Source organism: Myzus persicae, unplaced genomic scaffold, assembly GCF_001856785.1.
Source record: "Myzus persicae strain clone G006 unplaced genomic scaffold, MPER_G0061.0, whole genome shotgun sequence".
Lineage (NCBI taxonomy): Eukaryota > Metazoa > Arthropoda > Insecta > Hemiptera > Aphididae > Myzus > Myzus persicae.
Window position 1 is genome coordinate 891463 of NW_019102098.1, and position 15469 is coordinate 906931.

The 15469-nt window shown below is 27.5% G+C and overlaps 1 protein-coding gene across 2 annotated transcripts; it reads right to left on the reverse strand.

Annotated features, from left to right (window-relative positions):
- Positions 1-2823: 2823 nt before the first annotated feature.
- On the reverse strand, positions 2824-10355 carry LOC111031195 (cytochrome P450 4C1-like). 2 transcript variants are annotated; one of them, XM_022311041.1, is made up of 13 exons: positions 10319-10355; positions 9334-9534; positions 9142-9251; positions 7151-7241; positions 6742-6930; positions 6607-6676; positions 6409-6535; positions 6250-6331; positions 6077-6183; positions 5942-6010; positions 4850-5018; positions 4051-4236; positions 2824-3980 (listed from the first exon to the last, which is right to left on the reverse strand). In XM_022311041.1, the coding sequence occupies exons 1-13, from the start codon at positions 10332-10334 to the stop codon at positions 3793-3795; spliced, it is 1605 nt and encodes a 534-aa protein (XP_022166733.1). In that variant the 5' UTR covers positions 10335-10355; the 3' UTR covers positions 2824-3792. The 2 variants fall into 2 exon arrangements, with proteins under 2 accessions (XP_022166733.1, XP_022166734.1); XM_022311042.1 differs by having other exon boundaries at positions 9334-9539; positions 10319-10349.
- Positions 10356-15469: the final 5114 nt, after the last annotated feature.

The following is a 15469-nucleotide window of genomic DNA, read 5'->3' on the forward strand; positions in this document are numbered from 1 at the left end:
TGTAAAAAATATTCTTTGAGTTTTCTCACGTACATTTTTTAAGTTATTGGGAAGTCTTAATTCAGTACTTATGAATAGGCGTGGTCACTTACGGGTAGGATAAAATTGCGTAAAGTGCATATCAGCGGTACCCTTTTCATAACGCGATCCTGTAGGGGCCGTATGTTATTTGTATTCAACGTTGACAGTGTTGCCATTCTGCCTAGCTGGAAAATCACATCATATAGGTACTTTAATATTATTTAGAGTAGTAGAGTATAGACGATATTATCGTGTAACAAAGACTAAGCAAGTACCTAAACTAATATTTTTCACTCGTTATGTAATAAGTTTTAAGTTGCTTTTCGTCCTTTTCAACTTGTAAAAGTTACAAGCTATAAATAGAAAAAATGGGGAGATCACTCACTCTCTGATTTAGCCATGTAGGTATAGTAGATGCGAATGGGCTTCACCGTTTTCGGTCAAAATGTACCCTTTCCTTTTCGGCCGGTAATTTTTTTACTAACATTATTACCAACAACTTGATGAAAAAATAATAAAATACAACAATTGGTAGTTTTACTATTTTTATGGTGTTGAGTCTTCAATATAAGTATAATTTCGCTCATAGTTAATTTTTTGATATAATAAAATGTAAAACGCGGTCTAATCAGTCGTGTGCCCTATAGGCTAAAGACTGTATAGGCATTAGAGTATTGTATTGCATTATAGTATAGACTATAGAGTAATGTCAATATGTTATACCTTATCGTTTCCATCTTATCTAATATATAATAATATATTACATTACTGGCATTATGAAAAATAAATTAGGTAGTAGGTACTTATATGTTTATTTTGTTATCATATATGTATATAAATTATTAGACTATATTCATTTTTATTCGATTAATGTAATATGTTAAAACAGGTTATTGCCAATTGTTTTATTTTAATATATATTTTTCATCCAGTTGTTGGTAGTAATGTTAATAAAAAAATTACTGGCCGAAAAGGGGGCCGCCCATCTGAGTGTACATGCTACCTATAAATAACAATATTGAGCAAATCACTGTAATGTACATGATACATTTTAATTCAATGTTAAATGATTAAATACAAAAAACGATTTTGACCGAAGACTATTTTTGGTATTGCTATAAATGTTCTTATTTTACTATTAGTGTCACGGTGGGTTGATTTAATGATCTCAAAAAAAACATTGCATTTGTTTTACTATTAATATTTATTTAATATAATAGTATATACATATTTATATAAATAAGAAACGTTCTCGGCTTTTAAAAATTAATCTCTAAGGCAATTTCATCTCTACGTAAATTACGTGGCTGCCTGCTTAGATGGCATAGAAGCTAAATAAAAAAATTATGTCTTATTTTTAATACAACCTCTAGAATATAAGTCATCCTTTCAATTTCTCAAAGCTTAGTTTTCAATATTTTTAAAGTTGCAATAATAACCCCTATTTTCATAAAACCCAAATTGAAAATTATAAACTTTTATCCCTTATCTTAAATTTTGCTAACATATTTGAAAAAATAATTTAAGTTGAATTAACCAGAATTACTCTGAAGAAAAAAAGATTTTATTCAAATATGCAATTCTGTTTTTAGAGAAGGCAACATTATGCATACTATTGTTTCGTAGGCAACAAGTAATCACCAAAGTGACCATTGACCAGTTCAATATATAATGCCTTAAATAAGAATAAAAATGTGATTTCATTTACTTAGACCTTGTAAATGTCTTCGATATAGTAAATAATAATATTGTTATTTATAATCTAGAACAAGTGGGAATCAATTCATCGAAATTTTTTTGGTTAATGTTATATTTAGATAATATAAAACTACAGGTAAAAGGCATCTTATATGGTAAAGAAAAGTCTTATGTGGCGTTCCTCAAGAAACCTCTATACCACCAGTACTGTCTAACATACAAATGAGCAACGTTTTCTCAATCCCTCTTAAGAGTGAAGTCGTATACTATGCAGGAGATATTTCTGCAGGACCATCCTCATATGTTGCTATGAAAACTGGAACGTGTGAATAAATCACACTATCCAATCGGATTTAAATCTTATGGAGTTTTAAGGTTAGCATTTAAGTAATTGTCTATTTTTTAATTTAGATAAACTTTGTATTTTGTTTCACTCCCTAACAGAAAATGCACTACCGCAAATACCAATAGAATCTATCTTATCCATCTACCTTACACACCCTTTCGTGTACACCGAAAATTATATGTTGTAAATTATGACAAATTAACACACAAAATATTTAGGTACCTATAGAAATATGCAGTAATATGTGTTGGATGGAGCATATAAATCTAGTTTCAAATAAGGTTAAGAAAAAAATTTACCTATTTAAAGAGTTACAAAATATTTTGGATAGGGGAAAACTCCGTTCAGTTTACAAGGCTATTACCGAACATATTACATCGTATGGAGTCATCGGCTGGGGTGATGCTTATGATAATATATATTATAAACTTTACAAATAAATCAAAATACTTTATTAAAAATCGCCATTGATAAGGACTTATCAACACATACTATCGATACATACAACAGTTTCTATATGTATTTATAGATAAAAAAATACATTACAGAAAATAATAATTAAAAAAAACACACATCATTGTAAAATCAATACATTTGTCGATCCGCTTAGAATATAATAATAGATAATAATAATAATGTGATACATAATGTTTTGTAAAAAAGTTAAAATCTTATAAATCGTATTATGTCTTAAAATTACAAATTCAAAAATAAACCTCATAAATATTGTATCATATACTAAAGATGGACCCATGTACTGATAATATAGAGCACATATTAGCGACAAGTCTCTGAATTAGATGAATAAACTAAGCATGCGCGATGCGCGAAGATAAATATCGCTTATTAATCTATTTGAATTTTTAATTCATACATATATATAAATATAATAAATATGAATCAGCAACCTTCTACCAACAACTACAAATATTAAATAGAGACGGTTCACCTCACGCATTCGCACATCAAGCATTTAATGACTAATACAGAGACTCGTTCAACATGTGTGTCAAATTGTTTATACGGACGAGATGACTATGGGCTCCATCAGTCCATCCAATATCCATAGTATATGATCTAAGACATAGATTCTTAACCTTTTCTGGGCCATGGACTTCTTTGAAGTATAAAATATAATCATAACCATTTCTTTTGATCTCAAATCAATAAATTCATATTAACAAGGTCTAAATCATTAATATTGCATTTAAGTCTACTAGAAAAGAACTGTGCGTAACCATATTTCTGCTTTCGAATAATAATTATGTGAAATCCAAATAATTGCCAAATACATTTGCAAGCACATCAAGATTTGCACAAATTTGTGTTTTTATGGAACTGGATAATGTAATATTATTTTTTGAAAGCTCGTGCTGGAAAATCTGCTAAATTTTCCGATTGAAGTCTTCTTTTTCAAAGAGAAATTTTATTTACAATGCTTTTATTTTTTCGGACGCTATGGACGTGTGTCACTACTCGTCCTTGAATTGATATATTTACTTATCTTTATTATTATATATTATAAATGTAGGTACAGTTTCTACTTTAAAGATTCATCAAATGATATTATGAATTAATTTCAAACAAATTTATTTTTAGGTTATTTAAAAAAAACTTACAGCCGACCCGTGGACCCCCGAGTAAGCATCTACGGACCCCCAGTTAAGAACCTATGATCTACGATATTAATATGGTAATATTATGTTCTAAATACTCATCTAAACGTACTAGTAATTGAATTTATTTGTAGATCTCCTATCTCGTGTTCGAATAGTTACATGATAACCATTAGAACTTCTCAATAATAAATCTAATTTTAATTTAATGTCGTTAAATTTGCAATCCGTATGAACACTGTAGTTTCGCAAGAATGTAGATACCAGAACTTTCATGGACAGCATAGCATATTTGGATCCTATAATTAAATCAATTTGGATAATACACAGTCACACAGGGATAATAATATGTCTTTAGATGTTTCTTACCAATGCAACCTCTCGGGCCACCGCTAAAGCCTATAAAACTATATTTGTGTCGCTTTGCAATATTTTCAGGACTGAAGTTGTCTGGATTAAAACTAGTAGGATTTGAGTATGAAGCTGAATCACGATGAGTGGCTAATGGACACAGGTAACACGTAGATCCTTTTGGTAGAACAATATTATTTGAAACTATAAACATAATTTTTTACATTTAAGCATTTTAGTTATACAATAAAAATGTATTCATTTTTTTCTTAACTAGTATTTTTTTATGATACTTTAAAATTATACAGAGTTGACTAGCTCTTTCATAAAAATAAGCTATAGAACAATTTTGAACAACTTTTCCACATTAAGTTACTAAAACTTAATAAAATTTAATTTAATTATATCAAATCTAATATGGTGCAACCCAGTTGCGTATCTAAAATTTGTTACAAGGGTGTCACCCTCGTCAAATTAACCATTACATTGGTAATTGGTATTTTACTATATAATTTAAACTAAAATATAGTTATAAGCTATAAAAAAAATTTAAAAAATAATCTAATAAAAACAATCGGTCAATCAAGACATATTATACGGACAAAATTACATAAATTATATTTGTGTACTCATTACAAATATATATATAATTAATATATATATACTTTTATGGTGCAAATGTATTTGGAATTGACAACATTTGTAGTTATTAGTATTTATTACAATTTTAAATGTCCACGTGTTAGGTGATATATTTCTATTTTTGATATTTTAAAAACATCTTATATTTAATTTTGAAGATAATATATTCACTCACTAATTTTTACATCATCTTGAACTTCCCTAACGATTAAAGGTAATACTGGAAATAATCGAAGTGTTTCCTTTAACACTTGCTCCAAGTATAGAAGTTTAGATGAGTCTTCAATAGTAATTGTTTGGTCTCCATCGCCTAATACGTCGTAAATTTCATCATAAACTTTATCCTAAATCGTATACAACATGAATCAATAATGGAATTAAAAATCGAATATTTTAATTTTTATAATGCAATACAATTTTTATTAGAAAAAACACACATAATTTATACCAATGTCATATTTTATATACCATTGAGTATTATATCTACTTATATACTCAATGATATCACCCAGTTGTATCGAATTCACAATATATAAGCCACAGGCCCACAGAATAAAATATTTTTGATGTAAGTTATTATAAATTATGATCATTAATATTTCTTACGATTATAATCTCTCTAAAATCTAAATTACATAGAATAAACTATACACTATAGAAACTAGATAGTAGATAGAGTATGAGTTAGGCCAAAACATTGTAAAAATAATTATATACTTTCCAAATTTCCTATACTTATGTAATTTATTTTTGAAGTCAGACTATCACAGTAAGCAATTCATAAATCTTGTACTAAAACTTTATTCAATTCTGATTTTTACTTTAAAATGTTTGGTTAATATATAGGTATCTTAGTCATGCAACATTATTTATAATTGATAAAAATGAAATCGTATCAGATTTATGTAATTTTGATTGCAAATATACATCTGATAAACAAATGTCTTAACTGCATAGTAATATATTTATCTATACATAAGATAGTAATTAATTTTTTGTTTTTAAACTAATTTATTATCAAAGAGTTATCCTATAAAAGTGACTGACTTAAAACGGTCTTTTTTTAATATAATTTAATTATTTAGAAGTGGTGTATGTACTATATGTTAATCATAAACAGCATAAATCGAGTGGAATATTTAAATACCGTATTCCAATATTTTAGGTTCTGAGCAGAGCATTAAAAGTATTATTTTTTTAACGTGTGTCTTTTTTATTTGTACATGTAAAAAGTAATAGTAGGTACGTTGTAAATACGATCACTTACTTGGATATCCGGATAAATGGCTAGTAGTAAGAGACAAAAACAAAGTGTAATAGCGCTGGTTTCACTACCCTATAATCCAATGAGTATTTTAATGAATATTTTCTATAAAAGTATTTATATTTAATATTTACTTACACCTATCATCATTGTCACAACCTCATCTCGAATATCATCATCAGAGAAATTGGCTCCAACTTCGTTCAATTCAAATAATGTGTCCAAAAATACTTTTGAATGTTTTTCTAAATAATTTAGACAATAAATTAACCACATTAATGTATATTTAAGTAAAATTAAAATCGACTCACTTTCATGATCAGTAACATCTGTATCATTTGATTTATTTTCTAATTTTCTTTGTGCAAATTCTTCTCTTTTTTTCTGGATCATCTGAAATGTTCAAAAACTATAAATATTATACTTTTATTTACATTTTGAGTTCTTTAAATTTCAGTCTAAAAACATACTTCTAATGGTAATTTGAGCATGGTATCAAATACATCAGAATGCCCCTTCAGTTTTAGATATAATGAAAAGATAATACTTGGGTACAGCCACGGTTTTGATACTCGTATAGAATCCAATTCTGATGCTCTAAATACAAAAAGTTATTTTAGATTATTATTCTATAGTTCTATACATTTAAGAATTTTTAACTGATGTACTTTATCAATGCTTTCTCGAATTCAGAACCACTTTTTGATTGACTGTCAAGATTGTAACCCATTGCATTTTCTAAAATGCGGGTAATTATTATAGTATTATACAATGCTTTTAAATAGTTGATTTGTTTTACTTACGACAAATTAAATTAAGAGTGGTGGGTGAAATGTAGTCCCATAAATCAAATGGTTCAGTTTTATTTAATTCGACTTTTAGATTACTAACCAGAATTTTATTCTTTTCATTAAATACAGGAAAAAATTCATTCAGAAGGATGGAATTGAATGAAGGTGTAATCAGTCGTCGATGCTTTCGCCATTTGTCAACTGTAATCGTCAAACATAATATTTCATACATTTATTTAAATCAATAGTTTCAACAGTCATTGGTATTATAGGTGATGTAAGTTATATATTTTTTTCTAAAGATCTAGGTACTAAAAATTTTTTTTTTAAAATCGTTTACTGAAATGCAATAGTTCTCCATTAAACTATTAAAGTTATTTTATAGACATGCACATTTTCAAAGAGTAAATTTCATACATACCTGGGGCAGTTAACAATCCTTCACCAAAAATATTTTTTATAAAATTGTAAAACCTATCTTTCTGCAAAGTCCTTGAACTATTTAACACAATCTGAAATAAAATTAGTTTCTATATTAAGTAAACGTTATTCATATTGGTGATTATCTGTTATTGTTGTCAAACTTTTTTTAATGATCTATATACAACTCTTTATTATTATTATTAATTAGTTTCTTAAGTAGTTGGACACCTATTTAGGTAGGTATTTTAAGAAATTAAGTTGTTATCTCACTCAATAATTTACAATTATAAGGATTTCAACCCACTGTTTGTTATTATTATCTAACCCATGCACAATAATAGACAAAACACATTCTCGCCAAATCATTTTTTTTTATGTTTTTGAATAATCTCAGACTAAAATCATTCATTACAAAAATAATGTAAAATAATATTTTTGAGGGTACGATATATCGATTTGTCTAAATAAATTGTTTCAAAACTATTTATTTTAATTTAAGTACACAATAGGTATAAAGTCAAATATTAATAAAATATAAAACCGATACAGTCAATTTCGCTTAATGTGGGCACGTTGGGACCAGCCCTGTTTCTCCCACATTAAGCGGTTGCCCATAAATACCGAAATTAGTTTTAAAAAAAAATTATAGTAAAAAATGTTTTTATTTGTATTATCATATATGTAATTGAAAAAATGTGACCAGTGATTTTTTGGTTACGGTGTGAACTACTTTTATGAAAGACTTTGAATTAAATATTCAAGTCTTAGCTATAAAAATTTAACATTTTCTACATTTTTAACAACAAATTAATTGTGGTTTTGACAACATTTGAAGTATAAATGCTTTTAAAAAATAATTGTTCTTAATTTCTTATGTATCGTTAATATTTTCCAATAGCAATAATAAAAACCCTTGTATTAAGTTTAAGTGTTTTAGCTCTTTGACCAAACGAATAATTTTTATCGAAGTTTTTAGGAAAAAAATTAATAAATCAGACACAATAAGAAACGAAGACTAAGGTTACCAAATATTTTTTTAATAATAATATTATAATTTTTTTTTGGTTATTTTAAAAAGTACTGAGAATTTTTAATTTAATTAAATTAATTATTAATTTTCAAGTCCCCCCATTTGAAAAATCACGTATATACCACTGTTTGGTAGTAACGTAATGATGTTTATTTGTTTCTAAAACGTTCTTATGCAATTTCGTTAGAATGGTTTCCAAGTAGCAAAAATGTGATGGTAATTATTCTTGAAAAAAATTGGAATAAAAATTTTTTTGGTAAATAGAATCAAAAAAATAATAATAACAATCAGAAAAACATACTATTAATAAATATTTCACTATAAGTTTTTTAAATTTGTAATCTGTATAAATTATTGTCAATAAGTTAGATATTTATAAGTATTTACTTGCATTGGGTAACCAATAATCAATATATGTATATATTTATATTTTAAATCATAATAATTCAGTCCAGTGGTTATCCAAACATGTTTACTTGCACCTTAAGTACACAGAGCATGTGATTTTATATTAATGTTATATTTATTATGTATTTATACGTATTGCCTACGTACATATTGAAGTATTAACATTAATAGTAAAGTAACAATTGTTATAATATTACATTAACTGTTTATTATTTTTAAAATTATTTTTAGACACATTTTTGAAGTGCAATACATAAACTATTTCTATTTGCATTAGGTACGCCCCTGACTTACAGTTTTTGTCTAATGAGTAATGATGATTGTTAAGAAATTACAATGATATTTCATTAGTTATATTTTATATCTCTACTTAACGCTATAAAGTAACTTAATTTATTCTTAAAACTTAATGTTAATAATATGGAAATATAAGTTTCCCGACACACTTAGTTCCTACCTAATACATATTTTACTGTATTCAATATATCGGTTAATACTATACCATATTTAATTAATTATAATATGATAAGTTTTGTTCTGAAAAAAATTACTTGTAAATCTTCAGGCTTAACAATTGCTACCCCGAAATATGGACCCATCCAAATTTTAAAAGGTCCTGGACAATAATCCTCGATTAATTGAACTAAATTATTGAGTACCTCTAAAAATAAGTCAAATAATAGATAAAAATAAATAATAAAATCATATCACATTTTGTTTTAGAAGTGTCTAATTTCTCTCACCTTCTGGCGTTCCAATAAACTGGAGTGCTGAGCCAATAATTGGATACGCTGGTGGTCCTTCCAATCCTGCTGCTAATCTGTCTAAATGCCTGCGGTTCCATTTGAAGCGACACCACAAAATAGCAAGAGTGCATATGATCGTATAAGCGAATACCTCAGTTATTGTCAATCGAAATCCACTCACTGATTGCATTGTTGCTTCTATTCTTAAAGTTATAAATTATTACTCATTAGTAAAACTACAAAGATAAATGAAAAGGTCAAAGCACTCAGAGCCTAGAAAACACCTTGTATTACCAAAATAACTTTATCAGTCAAAACTCAAAAGCTTAATATTCAAAATATAGTATCGACACTATTAAAGGCTCTTCATCAATAATTAATATTTATAATTACCAACTTATTCTACACTACAATTAACAGTGGAAAGATATGGGATAGAAATCTGAAACTGACATTCACCGAAAATAGATTTGAAGGACTACAGGGGTGGACTGGGCCGACAGGATTAATGTAACTTTATGGTTTTATTATTTACTTTAATTTTAAAGTAAGATATATACTACATCATACTATATATACTGTAATATTCAGAATAAGTTGTTATACCTAGTTTATTTAAAAAATTAAATACAGAAAACAAATCAACGATACCGAATAATATTCTGATCTTTCGATTTATTATACATCAATGGAAGTCTAAATTCCCTTAAAGTCTAACAGTTAAGTACACCTATTCAGTATAAAATTGTAAAATTGTCAAGTTATCCAGCCTTGCCCTATATTGTACATAATATTGATACATTGATACACGGTGACACCAAACCTGATGAGTCTTCTTAAAATTAAATTAAATGATAAATTATTGATTTTTGATAGATTAGATTAAATTTAAATAGTAAAATTTCTTTTTAAACATAATATTATTTTAATAAAAAAACACTTTAAAGGTACATTTTAATAATTTTTTTTCAAATAATATTACCTGCAATATTTGGCATTTAACAACACACAGCACAGTGACTGAATGTAACAAAAAATTTGTTTTTATTATATTTTTAATTTCGCGAATTATTGTGCGAAACCAAGTATTTTGTGCTTTTAAAGTAAATAAATGTATTACATTAATTTGGAAATAATAAGTGCAATAATGTACAAATAAGGTATTCGCCTAATTATACATAAAATATAATACTTTCACGCATGGATGCTACAGGGGTATGAATAAACACTATGCGGTATAACCGTTTTTTAAGAGGTGGGGTATTTTTAAAACTACTGAAAAAAGTTATTTTATTTGAACTGTCAATTAAACTTTAATTGAATTCATAAGTTGATTAGAAAATTAACTCACTAGTTAAATTAAATATTAAAACAAAATTAACTTTCTAACTAGGTAACTAGTTAATGCCCGCCTTTGGGTAAAAGTATATTATATAAATAGGTAATCTCTGTCCAATTGTATATGGAATGTAGCCGTGTAGAAAATGAATATAAAACACAAACGTATATATTTCCTGACTTACCCCATTATATTATAATTTATAATACTTTTTGTTCATTTAATGGTGTTTGCTGTGTGATATGAGTGATTCAACATTTTTTAACGATTTTTACACATTTAGTACAGTATCAGCTACAAAAATTAGGTTAGATTACTATGATTCATAAATATCTTAAGTACGAGTAAGCATAATGCTCTTTATTTTCGTAGCCGATACTGCACTAAATGTGGGAAAAGAGTCAACAAATGTTGACTTGATTATGCTGATTAAGTGTTATGTGTAAGCGGGCGTGGCCGATTCTCAATCAGTTAATAATTATTGTTTCTATTTTTTAAATGTTCCAGTAGATTTACATGGTAATAATAAATTAACTTTTATTTCGTTTGTTCGTGTTGTCTAATTCGACCAGTGGTTTTGGATGTTTTCCAGTGTTAAGTGTGCATGTTAAAATTGTTTTTTTAATGTCTAAAATTGTGGATTTGTTGAGATTGGGGTTCTTGGAGATGATATTGCATCTTTTGCTTATTGGCTGGCTTCTTCGTTTCTTCAGATATTGCAGTGTCCCAGTACCCATCCAGATAATGGTTATATTTTTATTTGCGAATTTTGTTTTTGTATTCGTTGATTATTATTGTTGCGATGTCATTGGGATGGAACTTATTCTGTATTTTGGGAATGGTACTTAAAAAAAAGTTTTAAATAATGTAATCTAATATGTTACATATAATCATAAACTGGCTCTTATTTAATTCACTATGCTCTCGTAACTCCCAAACAGGCAACAGCTACTGTTTTTGAAAACACAAATTCCTTCACACGTCGTAAATCGTGATCTAATGACTTGTCGACACATTATATTATGATGAATTATACTTACTAATAATTATACTATATCATTTTTTTATTGTTTTAAATTATTTGTATAAATAAATCACTTGTTCAAGTCAACTATCATTACTATAACTTAACCTTATAGGCTTCTGATTTATAAATGAAAATGAAAATGAAAAATTATTGTATCCAACTATTCATGTATTCCAAAATACAATTCGTACCATTTTGTAACCTAAAATTATAGTTTAAAAGTTAGAAAAAAAATGTATTATGATCTTCTTCTCTCTATATAAAGGAAAGTTACTTTAGGAATAATCAACGCAGAGCCGAACCTATTTGAGTTATCGAATTGAAATTTTGAGGATGGATTAATATTATAATGTTAAGTTCCACTGAGAAAGGATTTTTCAAAATGTTGCTTTTATAGTGTTGAAATCGGCAAAAATAAATTGTTTACGTACAAATTGTATATCTGTATATACAAAATATGTCATATTTTACAGCACGGTGACCTGTGGGTTTCCATAGTGACATGCAGCCATAAGTTGTTGTCCATCTATGTGTTTGATCAGCATGTAGATATGAATGTTCCGAGAAGTAAAATTCTACAATCTGTATATATCTATTTATGTATACAAAAATAAATCCCTATTTCCCTGGGTCATGTCATCACGCTTATTGCTTATCATTTAAAACAGATCCATCTATCTTCTCTCTATGATATAAAACGGTTAATATATAACATTTCTAAGTGCTCGTTTCACAGTGGAATCAATCTGAAGATTAATGAAAAATCGAATAGTGAGTTTTTTGATAAGTGTTTGTTCATCAAGGTGAGTTTAAGCAATCACGCTTAAAATGTTAAACAAACTTAAGTCACCCGCGGGCCGCCGTGCCATACAATATGTGTATTGGTATACAATTCGCACGTTTATTTTAATTAGTAACTAATTTTCTTCGCAACTTTCTTGATTTTTTAGTAGAACTTGGTATTTTTTTAATTTGTTGGTTGCCATTGGTTAAATCATGTAGATCAGGTTTAAGAGTGCATCAAATCGAATTTTAGTATATTGCCTAACAAGGTGGCTGTCACCTGAGTTACACTTATAGCCGCTCATTGCCATGTGTACACAATCACAATAATTAATAAAATTAAAATTAAACATATTAATCATATAGAGTGTATACCTAGTGATGGGGTCCGCAATCCACCGCAGGTAGATAGCCTACCTGATAATATACTGCTCATATTATTACAAGCGAGTTTCATATAGAGTTAGCATTTTTAAAAGGCAAGGGATCAGCTAGAAAATATATAATAATGTTATAATAGATCTTTGTTTCGACACAACACTACGACAATTAATTTGTCTGCGGGCGATCGCACGTAGCGGCTGCAACCACTATATTTATGACGTATAGGAATACTTGCCCAAATTATAAACTACAAACTATCATAACATTTTTATTAACTTAAGAGTTGTATGGAAAACACCGAATAGCTCAATTACACGAATTGCGTTATCGAAAAATAATACTTTTCTAATCGATATGCGATAAAATATGTTTAACTATACAAATTATAATAATATAATTAAAAAATCATTTTTAATAACAATATGTGTATTGATGATGTAAATCATTAGAATCATTTGTAAATATTATTATTTTATTTTTTTTGAAAGGATTTTTTAAAATTAGACCTCTAAGGGGGTAAAAGGGGTTTTTATAGAACTATATAATACACGGGCAATGCCATGACGGAACAGCTAGTATGTCACACACGCTTTACCTTTCTTTTACAAATGATAACCTTTTCTTATAATTTTCTGTGTTTAGTTTTCATTTTTTGTGGCAGTTGATTGCAGTTTTTTGTGCTATGAGGTTAAGCTCGATATTTGTTCGTTGGTTTTTTAGCTCATTGATTAACATAAAAATGTTTGGCTTTAGTCTACCGACAATTTTATTGAGAGCTGCATGCCATCCTTCAAGGTGGTTTATGGTAGTCCATATGCTTTAAAATGATTCCACGCATTTCTATTAAATAGACAGATATCTGGATCAAACTATCAAAGTATGTTTCGGTAAAATAATTTAATAACTTTAGCACACCTTAAATATTAATAGTAAAAAAATTAAGTTTTGCTAAGTTCTAACAATTTACGTAAAACGTTATATTTACTTTCTGACTGTGGTGATTAACGTCAAACGTTTCCTGTATGCTGAACTTTTTACACTGGTATAAATTGGTATACCATCATTTATTTCAGTTTTCGTTGAACCCTCTATTACTGAAGCCATAATTGTTCTTCGGATTTAATTAATTGTCTGTGGTATAGTTTATGTGGGATTTATTACCACTTTGTCCTTCAAATATAATATTTTTAAGTTATAACACGTAGGTATTCAAAACTAATTTTAAAAAATGTTATAAAAATTCGTGAATAAAATTGTATAAATTAAAACCAACTCACTTTAAGCTTATTTCGAAAACCAAGTTCAGCCAATTTTAATCCATGCGTCAGATGTTCATGCGTTTGTGACCTTATAACATTATTTGAATCTTCCCTGTGTATTGCTCAACCTCGACAATTATCTATATATTTGTAATAGTGGTTAGAACCTCTTGTTCCATCAATTCGATGTATAAAATTATCTAAAACTAAAAGTTAGCCATCACGCTCAGAATTTACTATAAACCACGACATTCTAAATTTAATATTAAATAACTAAGTGACGATGCAATGATAACTAACTGTCAACTGACAAATGCCAGTAATGTCATAGTACAGTTTTATCAACATTTTGATTGTAGATTGTAATATTCTAGATTTCCACATCAAAATTATTTTTATTTTTTTTGTTTTGTCTGCGAATTGGAACTTTTTCCATTTTTATCGGAAACCGATTTCCGCTTCGGCGAAACGAGTAGTAGGAGAATCGGGCCTGAATCTCGTAAATACGTAGGACTGTCGCAAAACAGAGTATTTTTTAAATTGTATTTTATTTATTTAAAATTAACACCCCAGAGGAGTAAAGAGTACTTACTAGAAATGGCATATAAACTTAAATCTAGTAGTAAGTACGAAAAAAATTCGTAGTTAGAAAATACAATAGTTAATACCTACAAGATCCTAAACATAAAATAAAAATTGTACGGGTAGGTATTGCGTATTGTTTTTTATTAAATAAAATACAATATACTTTAAACTCAAAGTAATAAAATAAACGTTTTTAAAAAAATCATTGGTAAATATCTATTCATAAAAATCAAAATTATACATATAATTAAAAATTAAAATATTCCTACCATATTATTATTTCATACCAAACATTATAATCAAATTTTGTTTTTTTCAGTATGTTAATTTATAATAATAATACACCAATACTCTAAGCTGAAATCTAAGTGTTCTTCAAAATAATTATGGCATCCTGCCAACAGTCATGTACTCATGTCTGTTAATGTTTACAGGGAAATATTTTGAAATTTTTCCTCTTTGGATATTTTATTATAATTGGCGTAGGCTATTTATAACTAACAACTGACAATACAATTATTGTATAGGTAAAAATAATTTTAATTTTTAAGAGGATGTTATTGCAATTTTTATTTTTTCAGTCAGTCTATTCAACAAATGCTTAACGTACCAAATTTATGTTCGCTAGAACCAATCTTATGTTGTTAGATTTGAATTTGGGAGTGAACTTATTTAGTGTCAATCTTAAAATTAAGAACATTGTCTGCGTTTGCATGTTGACTTTTTTGAACTATTTAAATTTGTCTGCGATGTTTC

Excerpts from the sequence above, each read along its gene's own strand:
- LOC111031195 (XM_022311041.1), bottom strand. Across the intron at positions 6,677-6,741 it reads CACTCTTAATTTAATTTGTC|AAAATGCAATGGGTTACAAT; the intron begins GTAAGTAAAACA and ends CCCGCATTTTAG. Across the intron at positions 6,011-6,076 it reads TTGTGACAATGATGATAGGT|GGTAGTGAAACCAGCGCTAT; the intron begins GTAAGTAAATAT and ends ATTGGATTATAG.